The 23,152-nt window shown below is 41.6% G+C and overlaps 1 protein-coding gene across 1 annotated transcript in view; it reads right to left on the bottom strand.

The window, feature by feature from the left end:
* Nucleotides 1–23,152, bottom strand: part of DNAH11 (dynein axonemal heavy chain 11) — a 320,191-nt gene that overhangs the window by 229,479 nt on the left and 67,560 nt on the right. The window contains exons 17-24 of the mRNA XM_078150757.1: nucleotides 22,966–23,135; nucleotides 21,621–21,843; nucleotides 14,695–14,811; nucleotides 14,256–14,342; nucleotides 10,117–10,275; nucleotides 8,471–8,569; nucleotides 3,663–3,821; nucleotides 116–238 (exon numbers count right to left, since the gene is read on the bottom strand). Of these exons, the coding sequence (XP_078006883.1) occupies nucleotides 116–238; nucleotides 3,663–3,821; nucleotides 8,471–8,569; nucleotides 10,117–10,275; nucleotides 14,256–14,342; nucleotides 14,695–14,811; nucleotides 21,621–21,843; nucleotides 22,966–23,135 (1,137 nt within the window). The remainder of the gene's footprint in view (nucleotides 1–115; nucleotides 239–3,662; nucleotides 3,822–8,470; nucleotides 8,570–10,116; nucleotides 10,276–14,255; nucleotides 14,343–14,694; nucleotides 14,812–21,620; nucleotides 21,844–22,965; nucleotides 23,136–23,152) is intronic.

The following is a 23,152-nucleotide window of genomic DNA, read 5'->3' as shown; positions in this document are numbered from 1 at the left end:
TAGTAATCCAGTGCATTTTCTACCATGCCATAGGCACTTTTCCCTGAGTATGCATTTTTTTGTACAGAAATAGGCCACCATCAAGAACATGAGGATGAAAATCAGAAAATTCTACCTTTTCAGTCCCCAGCTCCTTCACAGCTTTGTCCACAATACTCTGGACTTCATCTTCCACTTTATGTAGTTGTAGTCCCAATAAGTCTGCCAAAACTGTACCTTCATTGATTGAGAACTTAACCTAGTGAAAAGAAGAAACCAACAAGAAAAATCTGAAATCTAAACACATATTTTTAAAGGTAGCTTAATAGCTAAGAGGCAAACCTCAATTGATAAGTAGAAGAATGCACATTTGTCAAAACATACAAATCATCAACAGCCATATGAAAAAATGCTCCAAGTGAGAGCTCAAACTACTTGTTAAGCACCTACTATGTTCCAGGCACTGTGCTAAGCTCCGGGGACATGAAGAAGGCAAAAACAAGGTCCCTGCCCTCAAGGAGCTCACATTCTAATGAAGGAAACAATGAGAGTGTATAGTCCAGTGTAGATGGAAGGTCATCACAGTGGGAAAGCAGTAGCAGCTAGAGAGACTGGGGAAGACTTCCTGCAGAAGGGGAGATTGGAGCTTAATCTTGAAGGAAGCTAAGAGGTAGAAGAGAAGAAGGAGATCGTTACAGGAATGGGGAATGGTCAGTCAGTCATTGACCATGTCATTGACAAGCTTTCACCATGTGCCAAGCAGAAGGGCCCAGAGTTGGTGGATGGAATGTTGGGTGTAAGGAAAGGGAAACATAGAATGGGTAGAAGAGAGTGGAGTGTTAGAAGCCTTGAAAGGGAGCAAGAGGCCACCTCACTAATAAGAGAAAAACATTAAACAACTCTGAGGCTTTACCTCATGCCCATTGAATTAGCAGAGGCAAGGAAGATCGAAGTAGTAAATGCTGGTGAGGCTGTGGAAAGGCAGTGCCTGGTACACCGATGTATATGTGTAATAAAATGCCTGGTGATTGAGTGACGGAAGGCAAGCATTCTAGTATACCAGTGATGGCACTGTGAATTTGTCCAACCTTTCCTAAAAACCAATTTGGGATCATGTGACAAAAGCTCTCAGCTATACTCACATGTATACACACATGTCTATAGGAATATATACAACGTATGCATATATGTATATGTCCTTTGACTTAGCAATGGCACCAGCAGGCACACACTCTGAGGTCAGCAATGGAAAGGTCTCACATGTGATCAAATATTCTTTGCAGCAAGTTCTGTGATAGTAAAAAATGAAACAAAGGAGGTGCCATTGACTGGACAAATTGTGACAGAATGATGCAATGAAATATTATTGTGTGATATGAAAAATTCAGAGAAACATAGGAAGACTTGGAAGTATTGTTACAGAAGGAAGAGAGCCAAACCAAGAAGGCAAGCCTCCAAAATGACCCCAATGACATAAACAGAAGCAGCCCTAAGTGGCAGTCAAGTATGGATTAGATACAATGACCAACCTTGCTGCTGGAGAACAAGTAATGAAATGCACGGCCTTCTTTGCACAGAGATGGGGGCTTAGGGGTGCCCACCAGTGCGCATGCTAGCAGGGAGAGTGCCATGTTTGTCTTTATTACAAGGGACAGTTCTATTGGGAAGCTGGGTAGGGGTAACATTCATCACAGAATATATCTATTTTGTGTATAAAAAAAGGAATTCAAGAAAACGTTTTTTCTAAAGTTAGCTTAACAAAAGGTCAAAGGAATCAGTCAGGATGACAATTAACATATATAAAAACACAGACTGAGGATGAAGGGAGTTGAGAGACCATGGAGTCCAACCCAGGCATTTTCCAGATTAGGAAACCAGGGCCTAAGGCCACACCCCTTGTTAAGACAGATGCAAAAACAGAACTGGGTTCTCCAGTTCCCAGTCCAACACTTGCTCTCCTATACCATGTTGCCTTTCTCTAAATTTCAGATGGAACTCAGCCTTGGTTCCTAGATATGCGTAAGGACTAGAAGCAGGGGTGGGGAACCTACGGCCTAGAGCCCACACGTGGCCCTCTAGGCCCTCAAGTTCAGCCCTTTTCCTAGTCTTTGACAAACCCTTATATTAAGGGTATTTGTTCTGTGAAGTTTGGATTGAAAGGGCAGCACTTGAGGACCTAGAGGGTCCCACATGGCCTCGAGGCCCTAGGTGTGACTGTTAAATACTCGAATAATAGCAGAATCTTTCAGTCTAGACAAAATGTTGGAAAAACTGTGGTCATCAAATCCTCCAAAATTATGATTTTTAAGGCTTATTAACAAAGTACAAAAGGTTCATTTAAAAAAAAAACTGAGATGTTTCAGAGTTCCTCACTTCACAGTCTGAAAGACACTGAATTCAAGACATGTAGTCACTGAGAAAGAGGCAGCCTCAGTGCTGACAGCATGCTTTTCCTTTCTTTTACCACACACTTCTCTCATCTCTTCTGTCTACAAAGCCCATTACAGAAGGATCACCCAAGTCACTTGTTAACATCCGATTTACATCCCAAGAACACAGCGATTGTCTCACTTGTCTTTCATTCTAAACTACTGGAGTCATTTAACAAGATTTCCAGTCATTTCTTTAATTTCACCAAGACTTTGTCAATAAATTGATCTAGGATTCTTATTTTAAAGCCTAACATTAGAATTTCTACACATTTCTCTTGCACAAAAACCCCACAGAGGTTCTTTGGGGAACAAAAGCTAGCTGGAGCCTGTACCATCCACCATGCCTGTTAAAGACCTCTTTTGCTGACTATCCCAGAGACCCTGATCTTTTCCCTGAGATCTCTCTTTGTTCACTCAGTTATGCCCTACTCTCTGTGACCCAGTTGGGGGTTTTCTCAGCAAAGATCTTGGACAGGTTCATCATTTCCTTCTCCATCTCATTAACTAACCCTACATCATAGTTCTCACTTCTCAACTTAAAAGCAAGAAGTCTACTCTCTGACATTTCTGTCACAATGTTCAATAGTCTCATCCATTTCAAACTCATAAGAAGGGTTGCTTCCCTGATGTTCAGAGTGAAGTTTTCTGTAAGTTTGGTCCCTTTTCTTTCTTAAGGAACAAACAAAACCACACACAAACACAGACTGTGATAAGCAGATCATGATATATGTCATTCCTCTCTCAGCTGGGGAACCATTAGGGCAGAATATTGCACCAACTGGTAAATGAGCTCATTATATTGGGTATTTTTGCTTAATTGTTCTTTGTTAAAAGGAAGGGTTTGGTTCTAGGATGGGGTAAGTGATGTTTCAAGAACTGATTGTGATAAAAAAAAAGTTATTAATAAAACTGAGGGGGAAAAAAACAGCCATGAGATTTGGAAGAACAAGAAAAGTAACTTTAACCAACATGGAGACTTATGTAAAATCAAGTATCTTTAGACAATAAAACAGCTGTGCTATTAGAAGCATTTCTCCACATCATGGTGAGCCACTTCTCCTGATGGATGATGAAAGTGATCGCAGCTACCTTCCATCTTTCCCCAGGCTCCACTTTCCATGGTACTCCTGCCTCAATGTTGATCAACACCCCCCAGGCACCTTCCTTATTTCCTGCCAGAAGGTAGCTTTCAAGGAATACTTCAGTGCCCTCATCATGCTCCTGAACTGGCTGACTTCACGAGATCCTCACCCCTGTGACATCCATCAGTTGGTGCCAATGCCTCTCCCTGATGGCTGGGTTCTGTAACTCCATCACTGCCCTCAGAGATGCCAGCAGGTTCTTCACCATCAAGTCCAGTCCCAAGTAAGCATCCCAGAAGCGGACTTCCTTATCGAGTGACCATATGTCCTGAGGAATAGAGATTGTTGCAAATTGTTAAACCATCTCTCCTGTATTTTGTTGTGCAGTGGATTAATCATTGGGCCTGGAGTCAGGAGGACCTAAGTTCAAATCTAGCCTTAGACTCCTTCTAGCTGTGTGACCCTGGGCAATTCCCTTAAGCTCTGTTTACTTTAGCTTTCTCGTCTATAAAACATAATAATAGCACCTACTCCCAAGGTTGTTGGGAGGATCAAAGGAGATGAGAATTGTAAAGTACTTCGCAAATCTTAGAGCATTAAATACATTCTAGTTATTATTGTTATCATCATTATCTTCTCATCTGTGGAAGAAACACTTTCTCAACTTCAGTGCAAGGAAATGAAAGCATGTAAGATCAATGAAATGTTTTGGTTAGGGACTGCAAGCAGCTCTTGGAATGTTCTAGAGTTTGTCATCATCATCATTATTGTTGTCATCTTCACTGTCGTTGTCTCTTATGTCTAACCAAAGAAATGCCATGGACCATTTGTGATTGCTGCATTTTAGGGAGCATTGATAAACTAGAGACTTCTATAAAGAGTAAAGCAAGATGTTCCCCTCAATATGACTGTATTCCTTCTCTATTTACTTTCAAATGACTGTATATGACACATAGATGTGTGCATACATGCTTATTTGTCTCTAATGATTTATATGTTATTTCCCCCATCAGACTGTAAGCTCCTTGAGAACAGTTATGGTTTTTTTGCTTTCCTTTATATCCCTAGCCCTTAGCCCAGTGACTAAAACATTGGAAGCACTTAATAAATGCTCAGTGACCCACTAGTGAAAGGTCTCAACACTATAACATATAAAGATTGATTGAAGGATCTGGGAACATTTAGCATGGATAAGAGAAGATTTGGGGGACCAGAGGACAAAATAACTGCTATCTTCTCTGTGGAAGAGAGATTAGAAATTGGTGTTGGGGTGCCCATCATTTGGGACATGGCTGAACAAATTATGGTATCCACTTGTACTCTAAGAAATGATAAAAAGGAAAGTTTCAGGGAAACCTGGAAAACTTGTGTGAAATGATGCAGAGGGAAGTGAGTAGAACCAGGAGAAGAATGAGTATAAGAACAACAACTTCCAAAGACCCCAGCTTCTGGGATAAGAACTCAATATTCTGGGATAAGAACTCACAAAACTGCTGGGGAAACTGGAAAAGAGTGTGGCAGAAATTGGCCACAGAACAATATCTTACACTCTTTACCAAGATAAAGTCAAAATGGGCATAATATTTTGATATAAAAACTAATACTATAAGGAAACTAGGAGAGCAAGGAATAGTTTACCTGTCACATCTATGGAGAAGGGAAGAATTCATGACCAAACAAGAGACAGAGAGCGTTATGAAATGCCAGATGGATGATGTTGACCAACTTAAATTGAAAAGCTTTTGCACAAACAAACTCAGTGCAACCAAGACTGGAAGGGAAGCCGAAAGCGGGGAAATGACTTTTCCTGCCAGTGTCTCTGATGAGGGCCTCATTTCTAAAATATCTAGAGAACTGAGTCAAATGTATAAGAATACAAGTCATTCCCCAATTGATACATGGTCAAAGGATATGAATAGGCAGTTTTCAGAGGAAGAAATTAAAGCTATCTATAGTCATATGAAAAAATGTTCTAAATCAGTATTGATTAGAGAAATGTAAATCAAAACGACTCTGAGGTACCACATCACCCCTATCAGATTGGCTAACATGACAAAACAGGAAAATGATAAATGTTGGAGAAGATGTGGAAAAAATTAGAACACTAATGCATTGTTGGTGGAGTTGTGAACTGATCCAGCCATTCTGGAGAGCAATTTGGAACTATGCCCAATGGGCTATAAAATTGTGCATACCCTTTGACCCAGCAATACCCACTTCTAGGTCTGTATCCCAAAGATATCATAAAAATGGGAAAAGGACCCACACATACAAAAATATTTATAGCAGCTCTTTTTATGGTGGCCAAGAATTGGAAATTGAGAGGATGCCCATCAATTGGGGAATGGCTGAACAAGTTATGATGTATGAATGTAATGGAATACTACTGTGCTATAAGAAATGATGAGCAGGCAGACTTTAGAAAAAACCTGGAAGGCCTTATACGAACTGATGCTGAGTGAAATGAGTATAAACAGGAGAACACTGTACATGGTAAAAGCCACATTGTACAACGACTGACTTTGATAGACTAGGCTCTTCTCAACAATGCAAGGAACTATGACAACTCCAAAACACTCATGATGGAAAAGACATCCAGAAAAAGAACCATGGAGTCTGAATGCAGATGGAAGCATATCATTTGCTCTCCTTTTCTTTTGTTGTTTTGTTTTATTTCTTCTTTCTCATGTCTCCTCCCATTAGTTCTAATTCTTCCATACATCATGACTGATGGGAAAATATGTTTAATATGAATGCATGAAATATGTATGAAATACATATTAATATGTATGAAAGTAGAACCTGTATCAGATTACATGCCGTCTTGGGGAGCGGAAGGAGAAGTAGGGGGGAGAAAATGTAATCAAAATCAAAATTCTATGGAAATTAATGTTGAAAACTAAAAATGAATAAATTATTTTTAAAAACATATCTTTTAAAGATTTCAGAATGCTGATTAGTCCAATGACCAACTGTGTCTCCAGAGGACCCATGATGATGCTACTCACCTCCCGACAGAGAGGTGATAGACTCAAAGAACAGATCGAGACAAATAATTTTTGGACATGGCCAATGTGGGAATTTCTTTTCTTTTTGCATTTAATAATAGTATTTTTTCTAATTACATGTAAAGATAGTTTTCACCACTCATTTTTGTAAGATTTCGAGTTCCAAATTTTTCTCTCTTCCTCCCTTCTCTGCCCCCTTCCCAAGACAGCAAGCAATCTGATATTGGTTATACATGTACAATGATGTTAAACATATTTCCACATTAGTCATGTTGTGAAAGAAGAATCAGAACAAAAAGGGATAACCATGAGAAAGAACAAAACAAAAAAAGGGAAAATAGTCTGCTTCGATCTGCATTCAGACTCCATAGTCCTTTGTCTGGATGTGGACAGGATTTTCCATTGTGAGTCTTTTGGAGATGTCTTGGATCATTGTCTAACATGGGAATGTCTTTTGCTTGGCTATGCTTATCCTTATTTGTTACAAGGACCCCAACCCCCAATTAGGGGATGTAAGAAATGAATAAATGTATCTTAATTGTAAAAAATTAAGACAAAAGGTTTTTTAGGGATTAGACTTTTTCTGCTTGCTCCCAGCAGGCAAAACTAGTAACAGTGGGTGGAAGTCACAAAGCAGGACAGACGGTTGTCTAACTCTCACCAAGGAATGGGCTGCCTTGGGGTGAGCAAGTTCTCTCTCACTGGATGTTTTCCACCCAGGGCTGAGTGATCCTGACCAAAGACATTGAAAAGAGAATTTTGTTCAGCTGTGAGCTGGATTAAGCCCCTTCCAGCTCTCAGATGTTGTGATTCTGAATTTGTAATGTTTGGGTCTTACGGTTGGCTTGCTTTTGCTAATATGCTTCCTTTATGTGGGAAGGCATTCACTTCCTAGCAAAGCTGTGCCTATGGATGTAAAGAAAGTAGAGAATTAAGGATGCTTCCATCATTCAATTCCCACCCAAAACCTTAGTGCAATCATATTCTAATTTCAGGTAAATATATACACTGGAAGAAGCCCCAGTTCTGGAGTTGAAATCTCACCTCTGGTGTTTACTACGCTCATGATTTTAGCAAGTCACTTAACCTCTCTAGGCCTCAGTTTCTTCATCTGTAAAATGAGGTTTGAACTACTTGACCTCTGAGGTCTGTTCTGACTATGTATCTCTGATCCTGTGACCTGTGTGACCTTGGCAAGTCCCTTGAGCTCTCTGAGACTCAGTTTTTTCTTCTGCAAAATGAGTGGTTTGGATTAAATGACCTCTGAGGTCCCTTCTGGCCTGAGAACCATGATCCTTTTGAGTCTGTACTGTCCTCAAAAGGAGCTTTCCTCTATTTTATTACCTGCTCTCTTCATTACTGTTATCAGACCTTATCTTCAGTTTATCAGTGGATATAACATGCCCACTGTCCAGCAGGATATAAACTCTATAAAGGCAAGAATTCATCATCTTTTCTTTGTATTCCCAGTTCTTGGCCTAATGTCCTGTGACAGTAGGTGCCTGATAGATGCTTGTCACATTGGATAGGATTTAGATGGTTCCATATGCTCTCCAGAGAGGAAATACTTCCGTCAGTCGTTCTAGAACCAACAGAAGTGCCCCATATTTGGCTTAGTTGTTGCTTCCAAAAAAAAGAAGCCAAGGGGTACCACAATCTGAGGCCCTTTCCCACCTCCACGTACAGCCCTTCACATCTCCAGTCACCTTCACTCTCCTCACCGACTACAAGGAAGAATGTTCATACCCTCAGGGGTGACTTGTAACTCATGAACTACAGAAAAATTGAACCAAGCTATTCATGGACAGACAGTTCTGGTTAAGAGTGTGACTGGATGATAGTAAAGAAATACCACCTCAGATGGTCGTGTTCAAGCTAAGCAAGTCCATGTGCCAAAAACCCATCAGAGCCCGGGTAGGGGAAGACAGAAAAGAGGCGGTGTCGAGAAAAATAAATTGTGGTAGTAGACAGCTTCGGAACTTGCCTTGGCAAACCTTCTCAGCTCTCCATCCATCTGTTCCACATTAATCTGTCTCCACTGGGTTTTAGTCCAATTATCGATGCTTCTCTGAAACCAGAGGAGCAGATAAAAGTGTCAACAACATTTGGTGAAAGTGAGTCTCAGCAACATAGCACAGAAATTGATGATACACAGTGGCACCATTGGCCAGTGGAAATCCAATTTCTTTAATATTAACTGTCCTTGTCAAATCCCCCCTAAGTCTAGAACAAGAAGTTATTGGCGTGGGTCAGATGTACCCCCAAAACAATCTGATGCATCACTTTCTAATCATGGTGAAAAGTTACAGACACCTATTGATGTTATCATGTATGCAGCAGGTATTTAGTTAGAATTACATCTGGAAGAAGAATATTCCCATGACTTTTAAAAACTCCCAGGATTCTTTCAAGACTGAGCTCCAATTTCATCTTTTGCAGGAGACCTTTCTGGGTCCCCCAAGCTACAGTCATCTTCCCACTGAGAGCATCTTCTACCAACCTGCATATATCTTGTTTGTACCTAGCAATTTATATGTTCAACTCCTTGATTGCAGATTGTTTTTTGCCTTCTTAGTAACCCGACTCAAAGTCCCTTAAGAAAAAGAAATGTTTATTGACTGACTAAAACCCTAGTACTTTTTGATCCTCAAATGAAACAGAATCATGCTTCCAAAAACATAATCTGAATTCATCAGTGGCCAGCCTCTGCTCTTAGGTGTCTTGGTCAGATTCTGGGTCTCGGGACCGTGCTCTATCTCATACTCCAATGGTTACTTTGTACTCTGAGGTCTCCTGTTGATACTATAGGTCTCTGTGGTCATAGTTATTGTAGGACTCCACTGATTTCCCAGCAGTGAGCACCATGCCTGATACATTGCAGTCACTTCACAAATGGTTACTGACTTGAGTCAAGGGATATGTCTTATAATGCATATAAATATAGTAAAAGAAAAAAGCCAACCATTTAAAAATTTTTATTATTAACTTAATAATTGCCAAAAATACATACGATGAACAATAAAAAAAAAATTGGGCATGGCACCATGAAATTCTGTTAGTTGTGGAGGGTTTTTAAGAGCATCTATTCCAGTTACCAGGCTGTCACACTGCTGTCGTCCTTGGTTTTGGGTTCCTTACTTAGTCTTCCACATTTTTGCGTATTTTCAATATTTTCTTGATACTCCATTACCCCATCACTTATCACTAGCTCAGCTTCCCCTTACCCCTATACACAATGGTGCCCTCCCTTCTAACAAATAAAACAAAATATTTTCCACAGAAAATTAATATCATTTGAAGAGTGCTTAATACAAATCATTTTTTAAAATAACTTGGGGTTAAAGCAGGAATCCCTCTGCAATGTTGTGTTAATGCTGAAATGAAAAATAGTGATGTTTTCAACTGAATATTTTTCTAGTAGAGAGATGTGAATAACTCAAAGACTGACTTTTAAAAAAAGAAGAAAAATTAAAGTCTGAAAAAAATATGACAGCCATATAATTATTAATGCCATAAGAAATAAGCACCCTTAAGTTCACCTACATACAAATACATGCAAGAAAGAAGACTAGACAAAGGGATATAAGACAATGATTTTAAAAAGCAAACTCTCACTTGGATATAAATAATCAGATCCCAGAGGCCCTTGAGCAGCCGAATTTCCCTGCGGCACTGTTTGATTTGTTTATAGTCTGGAAAGGCCACTTCAAAAAGACTTGTCGATTCTTGCATCTGCAACATTTCTTCTTCTAATGCCTCGAGCTCTTCATTTTCCTTGAAGAAAAAAAAACACATTTCACTCATCCTACCTGTCAAAAAAGAAACCACCTGAAACAGGCAAGCCTGCCCAGGCTGCTTGATGCTCTTGCTCAGGTATGGAAACATCCAGCATCTGAAAAGTTCCACAAGGTAATTAGTCCCTTAGGTAAGTGGTGGCCAGGTGGACTTCATCCTGCCACCTTTAATAATCATTCCATGATAAAAATGAGAGAGTAAAGCACCATCAAATATGGTCATGAGACTGACAGCTTCCTTCACTGAAAACTTTCTTAGAGATTCTACTAATGGAATTGACAGCCCCCGCCCCCAGCAAAGTGTTTTGAGAAGCCAATTTCTAGGGGTCTTATTTTTTCCCCGCTGATTTTCATTGCAAATTTGAACACTTTACTGGAAAAAATTGTTTCCATGGGATGATAAAAATCATACTTAAGAATGGAGCAAGTCTTTTTAAAAACTCTACATTTAGAGGAAAAAAACAATCTAAAAACTGTCACTCTTATGAACAATGACACTCAATTGTACTTTAAGTAACATATCATAAAAACATCATAAGTGAAAGTACAGTACAATGCTAAATACTTAGACTATTATTGTCAATGTCCTTTCCAAAATGTAATGCCCAAAACTGAATATAGTATTCAAGATGAGGTGAAATTTAAACTCACAGAGTACTGCTACCACTACTACTACCACGGCCACCACCACCACCATCACTAGCTGGCATTTATATATGTGCTTGAAATATGTTATCTCATTTGTCCTCACAACTACTATTCAAGATAGGTAGCATTATTATTCCCACTTTTACAGATGAGGAAACTGAGGCCAGGAGAGATTAAGTGACTTGTCCAAGGCCACATAGCTAGTATCTGAGGCAAGATTTGAAATTGCATCTTCTTGATTCAAATTCTAGCTACTGGTGCTGAGAAGTATCTTAGAAATAGGAGGCCACCCTTCCCCCATACTGTATTTGTGAATGATTTTTGGACCATAGGTGGACTTTACATTCATCTTTGGTTAGTTCTATCTTGCAAAATGCCACCAAATCCTATCATCAGCTAACGTGATAACCATGCAGGCAGTCTCTACCTTCATCCAAGTCATTAAAAAAAAGGTAAATAGTATAGTATCAAGGAGAGATACCTGGAAAACTCTATCAGAGCCTAATTTTCAAGTTGACATTGATCCCAAATATTAGTAAAGTCATTTTTAATGTCATTTTTTAAAAAGTCATTTTTAAAAATCAGAGCATGAGTTACATGAAAACAAAGCATGTGTCTGCCATAGGCAAATAAGGATGCTGGTGCTTCTCTGATCTCTCAGGCTCTAGTACTGGAAGGCACCTGAGAGCTCACCCAGGCCAACTGGGCCAGACCAACCTCAACAACTGAAATAACATCTTGACTTCAGCCATTTCATAGCAAAAGATGCCATCTCTTTCAGTTAAATGCCTTTTCAACATGTTCTGTTTGATTAATCAGGTCATAACTAGAAGAGAAGACTTTTTTAGCCAAGTCACCTTCCAACAAAAAGTTTCGAAAGAGAACCCAGTCCTACTTTCAGCTTGTCCATGCCTTGCACTGGTGTCAGAAGTGACGAGTTCACTCCCAGAATGGCTGGGGCAGACAGTCAAGGAGGAAAGCTAGGAAAGCTGGACAGCTCCAAAGCGTCGGAGGCAGACCTGCCCACCAGAGGTGTAGTGCTCTGTTTGGGGTGCTCTGCATTCCTACAAATTCCAACATGCAACGAAAACATTTTCTGAAACCAGATGTGTTGTTTCTTAATCATTCACCCCTTCAGTTTATCTGCATATCTACGTCAAATCATGAGATGCAACACAGTGATGACTACATACAGTCCAAAAGACTTGGTTCAAGTCCTGCCTCTGACAAGTGCCACAGTACGACCCAAAGGAAGTTACTGAACCTCTCTGCACCAGACAACTCCGCAAGGCTAACCCACTAAACACTTGTTGCTCTGTGTTGGATTTCCCTATGCCAATGAAATAGCAGGTTCATAGGATCATTGATGCAAAGCCTGATAGGGCCTGAGAAGTAGCCGTATCCAGCCCCCTCATGTTACAGATGAGGAAACAGAGAACCGGCCAGTTTAACCAACAAGAGACTTGCCCAAGGACACAAAGCTGGCAAGTGTCAGCAATGGGATTTGAAGACAGGCCTTCCTGACTCCTAGCCGAGCACTCTATCCACTGCAGCACCTCTTATCAGAAGAAAAATCGTCAAGTCGGTCAACGTAATTACTAGTATCAAGTTTGGCATTAAACTCTTGACCAGAACAAGGTTCCCAGATGATCAAAGAATTTCTTCTCCCTATTCCTACTCCACAGCATATGGGATCAGGTACTGACTTGACTCAGCTTCCCAGAAGTCAAATGCAAGATAGAGGAAATTACTGTCTGCAAACGCACTTGGCTATTTGGAGAATTGCTTGAATAAGTTTTCAAACACCAAAGAGACGGAAAGCCCCTACTCTGGTGCAGGCCTCCTCACTTCATACCTAGACTTCATCAATAGCTGCTGGGGTGGGGGTCCACCTGCTTTAAGCCTCTCCCCACTCCAGTCCATCCTCCATTCAGTCACTAAAGTGATCTTCCGAAAGTGCAGGTCTGACCCTGTCACTGCCTCCTACTCAACGAACACCATCAGGATCAAATACAAAATCCTCGATTTGGCTTTCAAAGCCTTTCACAGCCTGGCCCCTTCCTGTCTTTCCAGCCTGTTTACACCTTGCTTCCCTCTACTGCCATTGGTCTCCTGGATGTCCCATTGATTGACTCTCCATTTTTTTCCCTGGCAATGCCCCAGACCAGACATTCTCTCCTTCCTCATCTCTGCCTCCAGGGCTCTTGTCTTCCTTCAAATCTCGACCAAAAGCTGACTTTCTGCCTTTGCCAATTACCCTTAATTCCAGCGCCTTCCCCCTGAGATGACCTTTCGTTTACTGTAATATCTTGTACATACTGGTGCTGCCCTCCTAGATTGTACATTTCTCAATGGCAGGGACTGCCTTTTACCACCAGCAGAATGCAAGCTGCAAAGTGCTTCATAAATGCTTCTTGACCTGATGGGACTAAATGGATGCTTGTTGGCGCATTATTATTAGGCATCTTCACCAGAAGTGAGAGAACAGACTACATTCTTCTAGGCACCTTGACCCAGCTCTTAAGACGCGGTTGTTCAACTTTCTGTGTGAGCGTCTACACCTCGGAAAGTGGCAAACACCACAGATCAGGGCTTTGTTGTTGTTTATTATCTACAATTAAGAAAGTGACAGAGAAAATACTAACAACACAGATTAAGCTAAAAGTGTGCCGTGTGTAAAGTGCTTTCCTGGAGAGCCAGTTGTTAAACATTTCCCAGCATGCTGCTGCTGTAACACATCACAGAAGGGGATCAAAAAGGCACCCTAATGTTGGTGAGCATAACATCTGTTGACTTTCCTTGCAATGAGGAGAGAGACACAGAGGATGATTGGAGATGTGATTTGACTACCTATCTGATGAAATGATCAGTGACTAGCTGTGTGTTCTTGAACAGATCACTTCTCTTCTCTGGCCTTTATACCCACCTGTAAGATGATGGGGGTGGATTAAATAATTAGCCCTAGGTATTTTGCAACTCTAAATTCTAAGACCCCAGGAAGGGGTGCAGCATTTGGATAATTCAGACTTAAGGAAGCTGAATCTCAGTTTGTAGAAGGATGCGATCAGCAAAGGCAGCTTAGAACAGCAGGCACAGCCTGGGCTCTTGGTCTGAAGGCCAAAGGCTCAAAACTCTCTCTGACACAGCCTACCCTTGTGACTCTGGGCAAGGGCTTACCCTCATCTCTAAAGCGAGTTGAGCTACATGGTCTCAAACATCCCGTCCAGCTTAGGTCTTTGGCCCTGAAGCTAACGTGCCCAACCTCAATGTCTACCTACTGACATAACCCATTACCAACTTCAGGATTGTTACCTTGTCAAGGACTTCATATGGCTTTTCTGCATTAAAGCAGAATGGGGCTTTTCTTCTGAATCTCTCTCTAAACTCCACCTGTTTCCCCTGATACAGAAAGAAGAAAAATAAGATTAGAGAAGAGAATTTCATTAAATAAGTTAGGTTTAGAACAGCTCTTTAAAATGTTCTCATCTCTTCTTCTGGTAAAGAGGTGGTGGACTACGGGTATGAAACTTTGCACATATTGTATTGATTTGTTTTATCTATTTTTTTTTAATTACAAAGGAAATTGCTTTGATGAAGGGCAGTTATTGGTGAGTAAGTGTGATGTAAAATACCACCTGCCCCCTTGAAAAATCCATAAACCATTTTTGAAAGAAAATTCAAATTTAAATGAATAAATACATAAAACAGTCTTGTCAAAACACTTCGCTCAGGAGGCTTTGGTCTCACTTACATCAAACAGAACACACTTTCTCCTGATGACAGTAACCTCTGCATTCTGAAGGGGAGCAACTTCATGTCTCGTGGCCACAGCATTCTTTTTGGTAGTATTCCATCTTTCAGGCAATTCCTAGGAAAAATAAAAGTACATGATGAGAGACCAGGACAGTTGCCATGGAAATTCAACCCACAACAAGTAGCTTTCATTGAGTTGGCATTAGGGCATCCTCACCTTATTCTTCCTCCCAGGCCAATTGCATGATTATATTTATTGCAATGTTTCCAGGGCCTGTGATTTTTGTGGTTCTGGGTCCTGTGTCCCCTACTCTAGCAACACCTGCCTGTGACTTAGCAGAGAACTTTGAGAGCTGCTGCATGACTGAAAAAAAAAATCTACCCTTCTGTGGCCCTAGCATCTCATCTCAACTTCAAAGCCTTTCCAATTCAATAGGGCCTAGCAAAGCTTGGGCTCCATTGGTGGGGCCTTTGAAAAATCCCCATGACCATCACGCTACCTCAAGGTCCTAGAGAAAGATGTTACTGCAGGCATAAAATGCTATCAAACTTACCCTGAAGAGGACTACATTTTTCTTAAATTTCCACCAGTATCATTGGTCATGGCTTCCCCATCATACATTTTTCCTAACATATTAAATTCCTGCATCATTTGAGAAGTTCTTTCCTCATTTTATATCCATGAGGGCTGTAGATTTAAGAAACCAGGCCAGTTGTTTTGACCCACCATGGCCTAAGAATAACAGTATCTGAGTGTCACACCTACTCAAGTGCTCTCCCCAACTTGTACCCTCCCTACTGGGTGGAGCTATCAAAGAGTAGCTGCTACCTTGGGTTCTAGGGGCAAATTCATGAGTGCTTCTTCTATTTCTCTTGTTCAAGAGCTCCCATGGGCTTGAATGGACAAATGAATGAACAGTAACATATTTATAAAGTGTTTACCATGTACAAAGCACCATGTTGGGAGGGACACAGAATGGGGAAGGGTGGGCAGGGTGCAAGGTGGTTGATGACGAGATCACTGGAGAGAGGAATCCAAATGAAGCATGAATGGGGTTTTCCTAAAACTATAATCCAGGGGCAACTAGGTGGCACAATAGAGCACTGGCCCTGAAGTCAGAAGGACCTGAGTTCAAATCCCACCTCAGATCAAACATTTGACACTGTGACCCTGGGCAAGTCACTTAACCCCAATTGTCCTGCCCCCCCAAAAAAGATAAAACTATATTCCAGGAGAGACAAGCACTCATCAGGACAGCAGGGCCCCAGGGAAGTAGATTGGCAAGGGGACTGTTGGCACAGAGATGGCATGAGAGGAGATAATGCCTACTCACCCACTCCCTTTGCTGCCCCCCTAAAATACAGGAGAAGAGGTCTGCCTCTACAAGCATTCCTGAGCCTGCTGAAAGGCTCTGCTTTCATATGTGAGCCCAAAGGGCATGACTAATCTTCCTACCCAATCACTTGAGGTTTTCTCTGTGTTGCCAATTGCCTTCATCCAGTGACCAAGGCCCTATAATCCTCTCCAGCTGATTCAGACTTATTCATCCATTGTTGTAGGGTTGGAGGAAAATTCCTTAAGATCTATTTTGACTTCGTATTCCAGCATCTCACCCAGTGCCTGGCATACGGTACACAGTGAGGTGGGAGGGAAATGTTCCCATTACCTGGGTATGTATTGGAACTTTTATAAGTCAGACAGTATGGAATGAGATGAATACTCTCACCTTATAAGCTAACCATGTAAGAATAAGGTAGGGTTTTTTTTCCTGATTGCTGTATTACATTTGGCAAGGTGTGATGTGACCCATGGAGCATCCCATCATGTAACAACAGGCACTTCTAATTGGGATCTACTGGATTAAACACTTAATTTTTTTATAAATAGTAAATGCCTTTATTTCTTATATATTTTCATGGAATCATGGCATTTTTAAATTGAAAGGAACCTCAGAAACCATCTAGTCCAATCCACACAAGAAAAGGAATTCTCATCTGTATAAATCTGTGATGAGCTATCTATGGATAGCTCCTCTTGTGGAAGATGAGAGGACTAGACCACATGGCCTTGGGGGTCCTCTCTAGCTCTCCATTCGTGATGCTACATTTTCAACTCCATAGATTTCTCTTCCAGACCCACTAGAATAAAAGCTCCATGTGGGGCAGGGACTTTTTCATTTAGTTCTTCCATCCCACCCAGTGCTTGGCCCATAGTAGGCATGTAATAAATGCTTCCTGCTCCCTTTTCATTTAAACAATGATTAGGTTCCCATTATCAAAGGAGACAGTACCAGTTACCATTATTGTGATAACAGAATAGTACTCTAAATTTGGATAATATGTGTTTACTGCTGTTGGCTTTAGTGGCCAATTATAAATTGAATAATGGTCCACAAGAAGAAAGGAAAATGAACAGGACATAATCATGTAGTGGAATGAAAACAGGGCTCAGAATCAAGGGGGTTGTGTGGCCATGGACAAGGTACTTAACTGTGTGGTTTGTCCACACGGTCTGAGTCTCAGGGTCTCTATTTGTAAAATGAGGACAATAGTGAGGCAGTGCAGGCTCTGGGGCTACTTTCCAACTCCCACTCACATTGGCAGGCTGGGACCCTAGGGGATGGCTGATTATCCTTTCAGGATTCTAATAATGTAAGGAAATGGAAGGGGTACTAGGACTATAACTCATAAGCCCCCACTAGTGTGCTACCCAATACAATTTAATCAGTTAACATATCAATTAACAAACATGATTTTTTACAAACACCTCCCATATCAATGAACAAAAATTGTCTCTTGCAAAGAGATATTACAGAAAATCTACAGTAAGAATCAAAATACAACAACATCTACCCAAAGGTATGTGGGAGTCTGATGGGACAGTATATGAGAGACACATTCTCCCACAAATATAGAGTCCTGGGGGAAACAGACTTGATCTTAAAGGGCACACGTAGCAAAGATGTAAGTCCTAAGTCTCCCTTGGTGGAATCCTCATGAACTTGCCTTTCCTCAATCTGGCTTGTTTGTCCTCAGTGCCCAGCTGGTGCATTGTTTGCTACTTGTTCAGTCTCTCCAATAAAATGGTCAGGGAGTGGGTTGGGGCAAGGGATAAAGAGAGAATGTCATGCTCCCTCTGGAATTACTACCCTTCTTGTTGCCTTCTGGTAAAAGCACAGGGGGCCACATTCCCAGAGTGCTCCCCAAGGTTGACTCTCATTTCCCAGTTCATGCCTAGCTTATATCTTTGACCAACTGATTGATTCAATGAAGGCATCCACTGAGTACATGAGAAGTCCATCCACCCTTGCAGAGACAGACAGAGCAGGGATTTGTAAAAGCTTATTCTGTACTAGTCCTTGTGCTAACATGATACAAATATAAGCAAGCCCCTGTCATGCTAAATGAGAAAGACAACACATGTCAAACTAGAAAGTGGGGAAGGAATATGCAGGCTGAAGATGGCTGAGAAGTGCACAGAGACTTGGTTTGGGAAAGATGAGAGGAAAACTCAGCAGTTTTCAGAGCCCAGCTTGGGGAAGGGGGTAAGGAGGGGGCAGAAGCCAAGGTGCCAGTGGGAGGGAGATGAGGATGAAGGCGGAGCATCATGTGTACATGGGCAATAACACTACCTCTACCTTCTTCAGGGGCTTGGGAAGAAAGTATGTTTACAAACCAAAAGTACTGTGGGCCTTTTTGCAACTCCTCAGATGCCTCCTTCCATCTCTGACCTCTGGACTTTTGTATAGGCTGTGCCTCATACCTGGAATGCACGCTACCTCACCTAAAAATTTCAAGTTTCTTTCAGTGCTCAGCACAGACATCACCTTCTACATAAGACCGTATCTACTGCCCTCCTCTTATACGCATTTTGGATCTATTTCAAACACACTTACATGGGTATGTGTTGTTCCTCTCTCTAGCACATAAAGTCTTTGAAGCCAAGGATTTTTTTTTGTCTTTGTATCCCTTAGCACAGTGCCAGGTACACAGGAGGTACTTAATGTTTGTGGATTGATTTATGCCCCTTAGTAGAATAGATGCTCCCTGAGCACGATGTCTAGCTTGCAGTAGGTGTTTAAGCAATGCTTACTAATTGATTGATAAAGCAAAGCCTGACAGGCCCTGGTCAGGTATGTTATAACAGGGATTCCTTTTGTGAATGGACTGAGTTCCCTTCCAGTGCTTAGCTTCTTCGATTCTGTGAAATGTGAATTGCTTTTGTGTTGTTATTAGTGACACTTTCATTATGGTATTTTTCTGTAAATAATTTAGAATTGATCTATAAATACTAAAACAATGTTATGAAAACCATTCCAAAGACAACACACAAGTTACTTTTCACTAAAATGCTCCTAGGAGGTAGTGATAGGCTTCCCCCAAAGCAGAGGGCAAGTTCCCCCTGCTCTTTGTAAATATGACTCACAGACTACCATAACCTCAAAGGAAGGTTGTCGGAGCTGTGGGTACAGATCAAAGAACAACCTAAGTATGGGAACAAGGAAAGGCAACTTCTAATTAGAATGTAAAAATCTCCTGCTTCTAGGTACACACAGACATACGAAGTACATTCCACAATTCTTTTCCTAGTATAATACCCATATGCATAACATCTGAGGACACAAGCAAAGCTGAAAAGATGTGTGATCACTAATAGAAACATGTTTTAACACAGAGATCTGCTAAGTGCAAAGCATACACAATACACGCTCTGAATGAATGAATGAAAAATCATTCATTGAGCTCTTACCATGTGCTAGGCACTGTGTTAAATGCAGAGGAGACAAAAGCAAGATGATGCATGTCCTCAAGGAGGTTACATTCAATGAGGAGAGCAATACAGAAATGGAGCTGGAGAGAGGTGCAGAGCACAGGGGGCATTTGTGAAGGGCATGATTTGGAAACTGTCAGGAAGTTGGCTTGACTCCAGGCAAGACAGGTGAAGGATCACTTATCAGAACACAAGGTTCCAGAGGCACAGGCTGATTTTCATCAAGAGGCAGATAAGGAAGATGACCAGTACGTAGGTGGCACAATTTGGAAATGTCCAGAAGTACTAAGGAAATCCATCCAAACCCCAGGGAAGAGTCCATGTTCTGACAGGAGAGAGTATATCCACATATATTGAAACCCTCCTCTAATGATTCAATGTCATATGGACTTGACCTTGGATTTTTCATCTAGGCCAGTGGGAGTCCAACCCCAAGATGGACACTAGAGAGGACCATCTTGGCCACAGAATGATTAAACATTGAGCCACAGTGAGTCACCAAGCCTGTATGCCAAGTCAGAGGGAGCAGTAGAGAGAAAACTCACCAAGAAGAAATCACCAACAGAACTTCAGTGCATCCATAATTTGAAGCGGTGTCGTGGATAGAGTGCTGTGCTTGGCCTCAGGAAGATGTGGGCTCAAGAACTACCTCAGATGCTCACTAGCTAGGTGGCCATGGACAAGTCATTTATCCAATCCAATCCATGAAACATTTATTAAGTGACTAGCATGTGCCAGGCACTGTGCTAAGCTCTGGAGATGTAATGAATATCTGCCCTCCAGTCCTCCATTCAGAGGAGAAAAGAGGCTGAGGGGGGTGGTATCAATCAAGCCTTGAGTAAGCAGCATAATGATGGGCTTAGAAGTGATGAGCTAACCTGGGAGGGGTGTCTTGTTCCATGGAATTGAAACTAGGCAGGAGAGCAGAAGCAAACCGGCTCCCTGAGCCTTGGGCAGATCTTCCAGAGCCACAGATAAAATCAGAGAACTCTGAGGGGTGGATGAGACCTTAGCAGGCATCTAGTCCAATCATTCTAGTCTAGTCATTTGGAGTTGAGTGACATGGGAGATGCTGGCAAAGGACCGCCCAACATGGCACACTCTCATCAAAGAAGGTGCTGTGCTCTGTGAGCAAAGCAGAAGTGAAGTAGTTCAAAAGAAACCCAAAATACTCAAATTTAGAGAATCCACCCCAACTGTTCACAGGGACTATTTGTGCCTGACCTGTGGTAGAGCACCCAAGCTCCTATTCATCTGATCAACCACAGCTGGACACACTGATCCTTGACCCCAATGTAATGATGCCATTTTGGTCCTCTTTGAGAACGAAGGACAACCAACCAATTAATCTAGTCTAATCCATACACCAAAGGAAAACCTGATACGACATGCCCAAAATATGGTCACCTGCCCTCTAGGATGCTAAGTTATTGGTAGCTTACATCTGCAGAAGGAGCTTTGGCATCAATGAAATCATGAGTCTTAGCTATACTGTGTATACACGTGTATGTGCGCATACACATATACTTATGAACATAACGCATACAGCTGCACCTGAACTCGCCTGTGTGCATTGCCTCCCCCACTGGAATGTGAGCCCCGAGAGCAGGGTTTGTCTCACTTTTCTAGCTCAGCATTCAGCACATTGCTCGGTACACAGTAAGCACTCAATAAATGCTTTTCCATTCCATTCCCCTTATCAATTAACAAAGCATGCATATGCAAATCTGTTCTTTATAATATAAAATGCATATATGCATACACATGCTCAGATGCAAACTTCAATTTTTTCCCTAGAGTTCTAATAAAGCTGAGAATAACCCATAAACATGAATTCTGCTTTAGTTAAGTAGTTCCATTCCATCAGGAAATGGTAGGACAACAATAAATGCCCTGGAGAACCAGTCTCTTTTACCACTTTTTTGTACGTCAGCATGAATCCTACACAGCACCCACAGAAAGGCTCACGTCTAGCACTGGCTCTATAATTCATGGATGCCATCTCACAGATGGAGAAATTCAACATGGGGACATAAAGACCTCAAGAGCTGTGGTGAATTTCAGCTTTGAAAGTGAAAGTAAGCATGAGGACCAGAAAGTAACCCACTAGAAACAGAAAGCATAACACCAGTCACTGAGGTACTAGCACTCACCTCTAGGAGAACGTAAACGTGGTCAGGCATCTTCTGTCCGTAGCTCTCCAAGAGTGTGATGGTAGCTTTGAGGGGGTCAAAGAGCTCATCAGTAGCTCCCTGCCTGTTTCTCACAGCCAGGAGGTGGCCCATGATCTCTACTAGGCCATTATAGTCACCTTCTTTCAGCTCTCTGCAGAATCCAGCATTTGTCACTTTAATAAACTCTTCCAGGTCAGTCAGACTATGAAAGGAAAAAAAAGGAAGGGAGGGAAGAAGAGGAAGAAAGAAGGAAGGAAAGAAGGAAGGAGAGAGAGGGAGAGAGAGAGAGAGAGAGAGAGAGAGAGAGAGAGAGAGAGAGAGAGAGAGAGAGAGAGAGAGAGAGAGAGAGAGAGAGAGAGAGAGAGAGAGAGAGAGAGAGAGAGAGAGCGAGCGCAAAAGAGAGGGAAAAAGTGAGAAACAGAGAAAGACTCTTACCAAATATGTTCAGTAAACCTGTTATGTGGAATACGGAGGTGGCTTTGGAGTCAAAAACTCTGGGTGCAAGACCTGCCTCTGACATAACCTGGCGCATTACCCTGGGTGAGTCATTTCACTTCTCATTATCCCAGAGAACTCTCCAGTGTTATAAACTGCTAAGCAGGAACCTGTCTTCTTTGGCAAAGAGAGGTTTCCTCATTGGGAGTTAGTATTCTGTTTCAATGCAATCACAGCTCTGGTTCAGTAAAACCAAAAACCAAACCTTTTCTTAGTATAAGATATAATTTGAAATTCTCATCACTTCAGGTTGTGATAAATAATCATGTCAAGGTTCTGTGATTTCATCGGCATGGGGTCTCATCCCCCTGAAAAACAAGTTGATAAGTCTTAGAGATCTCCCAGAATCAGAGAGTCCAACAATCTGTCCATGGCTTTTATTCATTATAAAACTGAGGAGTGGCAGGATGTAGAGGAGGCAGTGAAGGGTTCAGTGGAAAGAGCCTGGATTTTGACTTCAGACAGCTTTGGCTCAAATCCTACGTCTGATCAAAATTAACTGTGTGACCCTGGGTAAGTCCCTAGGTACCATCTCTAAAATGAAAGAGTTGGTCTAGAGGCCTTTGAGCTCCTTTGCAGCTCTTGGACAATGATCCTAGGAACTCTCAAGTTATATAGAACATTCAACATAAGAATGCTCTCTGTTATCCCACTTGTGTATATAAATGACCCTTTTAAAGATACTTAGCGTAATATCAATAGGGCATCTCAAACAAAATTTGTTAAATCCATAGCCCAGTCAATGGTAACCCAAGGGAATATGAAGGAAAGATCTGCAGTTTCATCTGAGCAGATCCAGCATCCTGGATGAAATGAGCAGAGCTTTTACCTGTCAATGACAAATCTCACAAGATGCTCTTGGAACGTCCAGCTCCACTTTTTAATCGTGTTCAGCAAGCTCATTTTGAAGGGCTTCATGTCCACCTTAAACCAGCTGTCAAAGACCCGGAAGTCCTCAAATTTGCTCATCTGAACATACAAAGCTTCATAGATGTCAATCTACAGGAGAGTTTAAG

Source organism: Phascolarctos cinereus, unplaced genomic scaffold, assembly GCF_003287225.1.
Source record: "Phascolarctos cinereus isolate Bilbo 61053 unplaced genomic scaffold, phaCin_HiC Scaffold_1;HRSCAF=81, whole genome shotgun sequence".
Classification (NCBI taxonomy): Eukaryota; Metazoa; Chordata; class Mammalia; order Diprotodontia; family Phascolarctidae; genus Phascolarctos; species Phascolarctos cinereus.
Note: the sequence above shows the minus strand (reverse complement) of the source record. Positions and strands in the feature narration are given on the sequence as shown.